The 11,682-nt window shown below is 38.4% G+C and overlaps 1 protein-coding gene across 2 annotated transcripts in view; it reads right to left on the bottom strand.

Moving 5' to 3' along the window:
* Window positions 1-717: 717 nt before the first annotated feature.
* Window positions 718-11,682, bottom strand: part of RPC14 (RNApolymerase 14 kDa subunit) — a 171,599-nt gene continuing 160,634 nt past the window's right edge. For both annotated transcript variants that reach the window (XM_089439707.1, XM_089439706.1), the window contains one exon: window positions 718-1,134. In XM_089439707.1, coding sequence (XP_089295833.1) covers window positions 989-1,134 — 146 coding nt within the window. In that variant the 3' untranslated portion in view covers window positions 718-988. The remainder of the gene's footprint in view (window positions 1,135-11,682) is intronic.

The raw sequence follows: 11,682 nt of genomic DNA, 5'->3' as shown, positions 1-11,682 counted from the left end.
AACCTCTGGAGTCTAAGATGGCCATGTCACCAGACTAGAACGTACAAGTGTAGCCTAAGCATTCTACAATTTTTACCTTTTCCATGCAGCACATATTTCTGACCATTTTTGCCTAAAAACTGGCCTGAAATTCTGGAATTGCAGATTTCGATTGTTGAGATTATATAATCAGAGTGCCTGAGGGATTTCTAAGGATGCAGAATCTATTTATGCATTCAAAAATGTGATTCAAACAATGTAACATTGCAATTTTGCAATTTCACCAACAATTGCATTGCTGGATTCCAGTGATGGTTGCTGGAAAATGTCAAATGCATATAATAAGAGCGTGTACATTTTCAAATCAAGATTTGAAATGACAGAATACAAATGGGATGAATAATCAAGATTTACAAAGGATGCCAATGGGTCATGATTCAGTGGGGTGGACAGTGGCATGTCCAGCCACCCAACAATGTTCAAATCCCATGGAAGCATGAATAACCAGTTCAAACTGAGTTCAAGACCTAGGTGATTTTGATGAAACGGTACCCCCTTCTCAGGGCAGCTAAGCTGAAAAAAGTGCTCATGCTAAGTGACTTGCCCCTCAAGGGATGCTTATCCCATGCTAGCAGACCACTTGTCATATCCAACCTCCTTGGACCAGTTTTAATGTTCATCTCGAGTTTAAAATGAAGCACTTTCAATACAGAGAAAAAAAGGAAGGTCTGCAAATGATTTAGGCATCATGAACAACGGCAGAAGCCAAGGATATTACCATATTAACATGATAAATTGAAAATGTTATTTCTAGAATTTCATGACCCTCTCAAAGCCAGATCGAAGCCAACAGAAGTTGTTGAGATTTAAGTGCCTACAAAATACATCTTGTTCATTACTAGCCACAAGTGGTGGCAACTTCTACAACCATAACACGGTCATAGCCATGGCTAGTGAGTAATATTACAATTACATATATTGTTCTTTAAAAAATATCACTTTAAGTTATCTAAGAATCGGAATCTGTACTCATTTCCTTCACACCCCGAGTTGCATTGAAAGTCACAACTGCCTTGCCAAAAGTCTGTCTCACTTGTTGACAAACAACCATCAAGTCCTGCAATGCATCCTTGAGCACATCCTTAGCAGGATCACCTACACCAATATCAACACAGGTGATAGAAATTATTGTAAAACTGAGAACTCAATGACTTGACTAATAATATAAAAAACATGGAAATAGCCCACTGTAAAGCCTTTCATTCTAATGAAAAGGCTGAAAGGAAATAAAAATTGGAAAATGTTATATGATAATAACAATCTAGGGATATATGATACTTACGATTCACGAATAGGCACCAAAGCGACAATGTCTCTAACAGAAACACTCTCACCAATGCAACGTCACGATAATATTTTGCAGTATGAAATAATATATGAATAAGGCACAAACAGATCAGTTGCTAGTCCAGTAATAACAACACCTGAGCTCAGAAGGGAAGCTACCTATAACCAATACCAAACACACCAGGTATGCTGGTGAGTTAATAGATGGGGGATATTTTGTTGAGCACTCAAAAGTGCTCAAATAGTTATATAATTTTCGATTGAAGGACAAGCTTTGGGGGGCTCATCCAGAAATTTTACTCATCCAAGGATCCTAGACAAATATTGGAGTAAAATTTCTTATCTTACGTGACAACTCAACTTTTGAGGTAGCAGTCAAAGGCAACCTGCTACACCCAAATTTATAATTATGATATATTTTTTGTCTGTTTTGACCTTTACTGACTTATACAGATGACTGATGGAATAAATATTGTGTCAATAATGAGTCGATCGTGAGTTAAGTGAGGGTGGCAAAATTACAAGGACATCAATTATTCCTCAATAGGAAGTCCTAATTAGCTGGGTGGACGGTTTTGTTCCCGGCCATAATATATGTGAACTGGTGTTTTGAAAACCAGCCAAACCAAAACCAGAATGGGCCGGTTCATCCTAAACGATGATGGACTGGCCCTTGAACTGGTTCAGCAACCATTTCCATGCCAAACCAGCCAGTTCAGTACAGAACCAGTCTGAGCAACTGATTCAGCCAGTTCTGTTCTAAACCAATCTGGACCTGCCCACAGCAAAAAATGGAAAAATAAAACAAAAAACAGTAAAAGAACCCTAAAGCCTAACCCTGCAGAAAGTCTCTCATGGATTGGATTTACATTGCTGTGTGTGTGTGTGTAATGTATAGTTTAGTAAGCCAAGTCGCCAGCTGATTCTTATCTGAGTCCAGTCTGACCCTCAGCTGATTCCAAGTCCTATTCAGACTTTTATAACAATGACATGGACCTCTAGGTATATAAAAGGATCCCCCACTTTGAATTGAGTTATCATGAGTGGAAGCAATATCATTGTATTATGTGCATAATATCTTCATCTCTTCACAAGTATATAATGTAAACAGAGTGTGTGTTGAATAAGCATTAAACAGCATTCTATATATCATCATGAATGCTGTCATAATTGTTCTCTTACCTCTTATTTATTTAAGTGAAGTGCACAATTAATAATATTGCTGTAACCTATTAACAATGATAGTTTAAAGAATACTTCTGTAACCCATACAATTGCATTATTTTTTTCCACTTTGTCTCACTTTTTGTCTGGTACGCAATAAACTTCTTTGGCTGAGAAATAGGCAATGGAGAGACACTTGGTGGGCTTCCATATCAAATGTAATTTGGATGGGCATATCGAATTAAAATTTTAATGGCCAGTGATTCCTTAAAAACATTTAATAAATGGAAATGCTGCGATGAAGAACGTCATCACCATTTCAATTGATAGGCATAAATGCCTATAAAATTCCAAGCCACCACAATACCTACCCCTCAAAAAACAAGCTACTCTTCCATTGAGATGTGTGGAATTTTCCTACTAGGCACCCATGATAGTTTTCCTTCGAAGTGTGGATTGTGATCCCCAACACCCCACCTCAAGCCATGCTTCAGTTAATGCCTCCTAGCAACTTATAAATTAATCCTAGATTCCTAGGACTTGACGCTAAGCAACAACAGTTATCAAATCCCAACCCTGGATCCAAGGACTAAAGCTAAGCCCTAAGACAAGCTAAATGTTGAATCCCAGACTTGCCTTCAGTCAATGAAATTTGCTCTACAACTAAGTTATATGCCCTTTTCAAGACAAGCACACTTAATGGTTCGTTGTGGAAAGGTGGATTGTCATCTACAAACACCCCTCATAAGCCACACACTCATTAATGCCCTCTAGCCACTGAGCTCTAACACCATGTTGAAAATGACAAGCTAAGAACGGAACCCACAATGAATAGCGATTCAACCATTAAGCGATATGCCCCCTTTCAGGAGGCCTCATGACTACTTTCCTCTAATACCATGATTAATGTACACAAATTGGAGCTTCCTAGCCACTCTAAAATTCATCCAATCTTTCATATCTCCTGCTTAAAGAAAGTGGTTGGCTCTAATTCTGCCTTTCAAACTTGCCTTTCAAAATTGCATGAAGAAAGTTCCATTTGCTTGTAGCCAGAGGCCATCGTCAAAAAAAGAGAGACACGTTACTATCAACGCATTATACAAGAGCTGTTGATATAGTGGAAGGATACACAGCCCAAGGATGCCTCATGGGAACTAACAGAGATCCTTCAACAATTCCCTTATCTCCAGCCTTTAGGAAATGTTTCTTTATAGAGGACAGTTCATGTTACAGTCTTGTTACTGCAGAATCTAGCAAGTCTAGTGCAAAGCTAGTCTTGTTACCACAGATTCTAGCAAGTCTAGTGCAAAGCTAGTCTTGTTACCACAGAATCTAGCAAGTCTAGTGCAAAGCTTTACTAGGGGAGTCTATACCTCATGGTAATAAGAGATCGACCACCATTGTCACATCAGCATCCTTTCTCTAGATATTAGTGGTATTTAACCACAATAGAGGCTTCCCTATATGAGGATCACCTAAGGATATTCAATAGTAAGGGTTCAAGGTGATAGATGAGGTATAATGACTGGGATGGGGTGCTAGAAGAGCTAGGAGGGCTAAGATAATCTTTATCAAAGTACAAGCACTTCATCCTTATACCACTTAACCAAATTAGAGGACTGTTATAAGTTAGGGTTTGATAAATTTTCAATAATAGGGCATGCAATGTCATATAACGGCCAGGGCCCAGAAGAAAGTCTTATAATGATAATCAATAAAGGGTCAAAACTATCAATTAGATATGAAAGGTTTAGGGTTTACAATTGAGTTGTACGGATGAAACATGCATAAAACAGCAATACAATGATGATGTCAGCCCTAGAAATAGACTTTTTAACATGCAATAAATGCTAAATTTTCCATTTTTTGACAATTATTTAATGCAATTCTTACTTAGAGGGCAACAACATATCAAATAAAATTACTTTTTAGCTATATTTCAAAGAAATCCTAACCCTAACCCTAGATATCTAGAATTTAAGGGAAAAGAGAGAGAAAATAGTAAAAGTAGAGGAATTGATTACCACCACCCAGAATAGTGCCCTAATCTAGATCGGCAATTGAGTTACCTAGGGAAAATTCAATGAGGATGGTCTTGTTGAAGAGGGTGAGAGGGCTTTACAAACCCTAGCAACTTCCTTAATAGGGAGATTTTAAATTTAAGAGATGCATAGCTAGGAGTTATCTTAAATGATTCAAGGAAAACAATTTTGCATGGCATAGAGGATCAAGATGTCTACAAAAATATAGCAATTTTAACCATGGCACTTGTAGAAACCCTAATTTACACAATATAACATACAAAATATAGAAGATGAGCAGTGAACTTACAAAATATGCACAAGAATTTCTTCACTCGATCCCAAGTAAGAAACTTCAAGCAAAAATCCACCTCCAAGAGAAACTTGGACAATAGATTCACATTGTGGCCTAGTCGAAGGAGACAAAGAGCTACTATGCACTTCCAAAGAGAGGGACATGTGATGAGTAAATGATGATCAAAGTGAATAAGGCTCCCCTCTATTTATATGAGGTTAACCAAGCCTTATTTCATTAATTTTACAAGCAAAGCCCCTAAAAAATTTACTTGAGCGTTCAACTAGGTCAAAGATCACAAGCCAACCTTGAAATAGCTCTAAAACATAAAAAAACGCTAAAAAATAACCCACACATGCAAGAGAAAAGTGACCTCCACCATAACTATCCCCCAAAATAGGCAATAAGGCATCAAGGGGCTAAGACAAGAGCCCAAGAGTGCTCCTCACTCTAACAAAGACCCAAAGTGCATGTGTACATCTCCAAATGGTGCCTCCACCATGATATCATCCAAGAGATGCCCTACAGCACCCTTTGCAAGCATGTAGGAGTGACATGGCATCTCCAAGGGCAAGTGTTGGAATCAAAGAGGCACATGCTATCCCCCACTAAATCATCTCAATGATAACCATCTTCACTTGACTTTGGAACAAGATATCGTCCCTCGAATAGGGTCAAGGCCAACTTGGGGGAATCTTGGGTCCATCTGGGCACATCATCAAAAAGTCCAACGCCAAAGCTTTCAAGCTCAATGTTTCAACATCTGGAGGCTCATCAAGAGGTGCAATATCATATTGAACTTGTTCAAGGCCCAACGCTCATCTCTATTGGGGCAACGTTAGGGCCACAAGGTCAGAGTTGCTCAAGCTGAGGTAACAAAGTAGCCCCAGGAAGGTGCTAAAAATAGTCAAAATGTCCCTCAAGGGATCTCTGCTGCAATGTGGAATCACCTAAACAAAACCTCTCAAAATCAGGTGAGATCAACTTCATTAGGGGCATCAAAACATTAAAGCATCACAATGGACGATATCTAATGTTAGGGCATAGAAATACTTCACACAAAACTCACCTTCAAATGTCTAACTAGATCAGGATTTGTAAACAAGTTACACCACTTTAAGTAAGATTACATCACCAACCCTATTAGGTGCTTCGAGACCCCAAGAGGAAGTGACATTCCCAAGTCATCCCATCAAACCCATAAGTGTGTGTAAAAAAGGTGGTCATGGGGTGGGAGAGACTTCAAGGAAGGTATCATAGCCAGGAGACTAGCTAATGGGGTTCCAACATCCTAAGTGTAATGATGTAAGGAGGGAGAAATCATGGTGGCATGAGTTACCCCTTTTCTCTATTGAGAAATCAATAGGGCTACAATTAGGGTGATTTCTCTTAGACTTGATAACTGCTTGTGATGTATTTTTACTTTTTCTTGATTATTAGCTAATTTTCTTATTATTATGTTGTTCTTATCATCAAACAGCTACCAAAAACATGAATATCAATAGTACACAAGAACACAGAATGTAGGTTGCTAGTAAGGGCCAAAACCTCTCCTCTTGAGAAGAAAACCCATAAATCTCTTCTCTTTGTATAGATTCTTCAAATGACGAATTCCAAGACCTCTAGACCAAGACCAAGACCAAGCCAGACCTTCTTAATGATGTGCTTATTCTATCCAAGTCAAACCCAGTCAAATCTCTTCCAGTTACACAACTTCGACCCCCAACTACAAAATTTCGGCCTCCACTGTAGGTCTGAAATTTTCGACCCCTGCAGCAATTGTTTCTTTCACACATGTGAGGGATATTAGGACTTCCAAGGTTTCCTTGCTCCTTCGCTTGGGCTACTTCCTCTAGGGCTAGTAGGTGACCTAATAGACCTTTCTTCCACCAATTTCGACCTTGTAGCTGCAAAACCCTAGCCTTGTCTTCACGCGTGTGAGAGAGATAGAGAGAGAAACAACCCAAAAATTTATCCTTTCTTCTTCCTCCTTCCTTCGCTTTCCTTTCTTCTTTTCCGTCTTCACTTGAATCATGAGTGAGTGAGTGGATATCCATAGGAGGTCGAATTCTCTCCTATATATAGGCTTCCAAGAAGGACGACATGCCCTAATGAGACCGACTTCTTCGCTGTCAGGTTGACTTGATCTTGGAGGGGTATTTTTACACTTTAGACACAAAAATAATTCGTTTGACATGTTACAAGATGCCCAATGGGGTCTTCTTCATATTACAATGACGCTATTGACTTCTTGACTCTATGACGAACCTTAGAAGCACTCAATGGGTGCTTGACCTATAAATAAAATAATCCTTGAGCATGAAACCCATGCTACAAAAATAATAATAATAATTTTCATTTTTTTTACAACATACAAGAATCAAGAGTACATTTCATCTTTATGAAGACCGAACCTAGTTACATATTTCAACACTCCCTCTTAACTAGGGCGGTATTCATAATGGTACATAGACATTCTCATACTGAAGAGATCTCATAAGAAGAGTCAAATTGGTAGGTCATCTTATAAGCTAGTATTTCAATTTATCTCATTGCATCTCATCATACCAACCAACATTGTCACATAGCAAGGCCTTGATTAACAGCTCTATCTTTCCACAAGATCAGAGCACAATGTTGGCGAGACAATCACTGATAGACACCATCACCATTGTCTCTTAAGGAACATACCCCATCGGGATATTCACAAGATATGTCCTTCTAGGACAACTCCTATGTTGGATTAACACATCCTCAAGGGATTTCCTCTTCGACTACTCTTACCTATTAGATGCCCTACTACATCCTCAAAGAGTATCGGAATTCAGATGCTTACCCAATCCTCCATTCTTTCTTCATAACATGAAGACAAGAATGATGTGTCCATCTCTCCCTCATGGCATTCACTAAGACTTACGGTTGTTAGTCCTGGTCTAGTGCATCACACATGAAGTAGAGAACCATATCTGTCACTCCCTCTCAACCAAGGAGGATCTAATCATTCCTATACAAGGAATATACTCAAGCTCCCTCTTAACTAGGGACTTGTTTCCAACATCAGCTATCAGCTCTTCGGTGGAGATCATGGTGCTCTAAGCTACTAGTAGGGCTCCTCCTTTCGGCATCATCATGTCATGGATGAACTTCAACTTCTTCATCATGGAGCCTTCTTCTTTCAAAACTTCTTTGTAGGGTTTTGGCCATCTTTCTCCATCACTTCCCTTCAACGAACTATAATGTTGAACCAATAGTCATGTCATCCTTTTCTTCATCGGAAAATGATCTTCTAGTTCACATCTAGTTATTCTTCATACAACTACCTCTTCCAAGTCATGTTTCTTTTAGGATTTTCCATCCAATCTCATGAGTACTAGTTGTAGGTGACTTCTACAACTCTCTTTTCGTAGCCTTGTTTCAACCCAACCAGATGATTTCTCAAAAATCAAAATGAACAATAAATCAAAGTTACCTCTTTATGATGGCCTTTCGTCATGTTATTAGCTTCTATCATCAACATCTTGCACATGTATGAATCCATCTCCAAAACATACATTGCCAAGGTTCTCTTCTTCCTTCATATTTATCAAGGTCTTCACACCTTCTCCATGGAGATGCCATAGCTAATCCTTCTAGTTACCAGATGTTGATTTGCCATCTCATCTTGTAGATACATCGTTCACGAACTCTTCTTTCACCTTTTTCCCATATTGCTTCCTTAGGATCTTCTATACATAGTTCCTCCATCATAGAAACCATGATTGCCAACCACCTCATATTCTCCATGAGGTCATACAATGTTGATCCCATCATGTCATCATATAGAAGAGTTCAAGGTATATTGTATCCTTATGTATCATTCAGAGGAAGATTTCCTTCTCATTCAGTCATGCTCATGAGATAGATCCTTCTATCCATCCTATCTGCAACCAATGGATGATATGTCTTCGTCTATCTATCTATCAAAGTTAGCAAATACATGCATACCTCTTCCTTTATGTGGTCATCTAGACTTTCTTCTAGCAACTTCCTTTCCTTTCTTGAAGATGAAAATACTTCAACCAACTTGACATGTTGCACATTTTTATCATCATACCATCATCCTTCTAACCTGTGGATCCCACACTAGGTGGAATGTAGACCATCTATGTGACGCTTCTTCTAAGTAGAGGTGAACCTTCTAATAAAGATTCCAATGGAGGATCTTAATGATCCTTATTCTGCAAGTACTTCCTTTTAATGATGATGAGGTGTGATGATTTCTTATCTAGCTAGATGACTTTCTTTATTCAAATTGCTACATAGATTATTCTTCTATGCTTCTAATGGAGATTCCATGAGTTATATGTGTCAACCATATCAACTTCTACTTCAACTATCCTTCCATGATGTCATGAGCTACTTCCTTTCTATCATGATGATTGATGCCATATCAATCACTGCTATAATGCATCCTATCATACTTGTGATGCTTTCCATCATGACTGCTAACTTCTATATGCTTGAAAGTAGATTAAGTGTGTGAGAGACCTTCTAATAGTGGAGGTCTATCACTTCTTCCTTCTTTGACTTCTTATTTTCAGGTTCTTCTATTTCTTTAGTGATATGGGCTTCATTTCTATCTTTTCTTTTCTTGTTGTCCTTCTTGAGTTTAGGACAATTCCTCTTAAAGTGCCCATATTCATTACATTCATAGCATTGGATCTTTGACATGTCAAGCTTCTTTTTCTGAGGATCAAACTTTCCAAACTTCCCTTTCTTTCTAGCCATAGTTGCATATGCTTGAGTTTGTTCACTTGATCCAACATCACTCTTTGTCTTCAATCTAGTTTCATCAATCTTACATAATGACCAAGTTCACTAAATGGAGTGGCTTCCTTCTTTCCATAGATACTTGATACAAAGTTGCCTCATTCATCAGCTAGTGCACTGAGCACAATGGTGGTCATTTCTTTATCAGACATTATTTCTCCTAGTTCTTGTAGTTGATTTCTTATTTGAGATACCCTCATAAGGTACAACGCTACCCCTTCTTCCTTTGATACCTTCATCTTGTATAGTTCAGTTCCCAATGTTATAACTTCTACAATGCTTGCATAAAACAATTCTACCAATTTTTCATAGATATCTTTCAAAGTCTCTAGCTTTGCTACATAAGGGATAAGTGAATCCTTGATTGATTCTATGAGGATTCTTTGAGCCCTTACTTCACCTTTCATGCATTTTGACAGTGGTTGAGATTGTTCTTGAGATGGTTTGGGGATTGAACCCTTAACATATTCAATAACTTCATTCTCTATGAGGATCAAATCTATCCTCTTCTTCCATGCAAGGAAATTTGATGACCTAACCAGTTTGTTGCTTCCCTTGCATAATGAAGTCATGTTGATAGTAGATTCAGACATAAATATAAAGATACTTACTTGTCAAGTGAAGATGCTTCTTGGTGATGATATCTTCAACGTGATGCCTTCTTGATGATGTTGATTATTGAAGATGCCTTCTTGATGATGTTGATTATTGAAGATGCCTTCTTGATGATGATTTCTTCCTTCAAAAGATAATGTTTCTTCTTCAATGGAGATGCCCTTCTTTAGAGATGAGATTCTTTCTTCAATGTGAGGGAGATGGCCTTGATTCTTTTGATGATGAGGTGCTCTTTTGGATGATGATTTGTAGAATGTGTGAGCTTCCCAAGAATGCTTCAAGTGTAGAGTCCTTCTTTGAATAAGGTGGGGTCTTTGAGGTCTTCTTCTTCTTCAAAGTGTTGTTGCTTCTAGATGGTATGATCCTTGTGATGAGATGGGTAGTCCTCTTTGATGTTCCTTAGTTCCTTCCTTCAAGATGATGTGTGGATTAGTTATTCTTGATTATCTCTTAATGCTCGACCCTTATGTATCCTTCTTCAATTGATGATCTTCGCGCTGCCTCTTCTTGTCTTGACATGTTAGCTCTGATACTATGTTGAGAAATCAATAGGGTTACAACTAGGGTGATTTCTCTAAGACTTGATAACTAGTTGTGACGTATTTTTACTTTTTCTTGATTATTAGCTTCTTTTCTTATTATTATGTTATTCTTATCATTAAATAGCTACCAAAAACATGAAGATCAATAGTACACAAGAACACAGGATGTAGGTTGCTAGCCAAGGCCAAAACCTCTCCTCTTGAAAGGAAAACCCACAAATCTCTTCTCTTCTTATAGATTCTTCAAATGACAAATTCCAAGACCTCTAGACCAAGACCAAGCCAGACCTTCTTGATGATGTGATTCTTCTATCCAAGTCAAACCCAGTCAAATCTCTTCCAGCTACACAACTTCGACCCCTAGCTATAGAATTTGGGCCTCCACGGTAGGTATGAAATTTTCCGCCCCTACAACAGTTGTTGCTTTCACATGTTTCACATGTGTTAGGGATATTACAGCATCCAAGGTTTCCTTGCTCCTTCACTTGGGTTGCTTCCTCTTCAAGGGCTAGTAGGTGACCTAGTAGAACTTTCTTCCACCAATTTTGACCTTCTTTTTGCAACTTGAAAACTTTGACCTTGTAGCTGCAAAAGCCTAGCCTTGTCTTCGCATGTGTGAGAGAGATAGAGAAAGAAACAACCCAAAAATTCATACTTTCTTCTTCCTCCTTCCTTCATTTGCCTTCTTTTCCTTCTTCGCTTGAATCATGAGTGAGTGAGTGAATATCCACATTTGGTTGAATTCTCTCCTATATATAGGCTTCCAAGGAGGACAACATGCCCTAATGAGGTCGACATCTTAATCCAGGCTGACTTGGCCTTGGAGGGGTATTTTTACACTTTAGACACAAAAATAATTCTCTTGACATGTTACAAGATGCCCAATGGGGTCTACTTCATATGACAATGA

The sequence above is a fragment of the Pinus tabuliformis genome, chromosome 9 (genome assembly GCF_031772625.1).
Source record: "Pinus tabuliformis cultivar Carrire ecotype Pingquan chromosome 9, CPIR1, whole genome shotgun sequence".
In the NCBI taxonomy this organism is placed as follows: Eukaryota; Viridiplantae; Streptophyta; class Pinopsida; order Pinales; family Pinaceae; genus Pinus; species Pinus tabuliformis.
The sequence above is the reverse complement of the archived record's forward strand: the minus strand, read 5'-3'. Positions and strand labels throughout refer to the sequence as shown.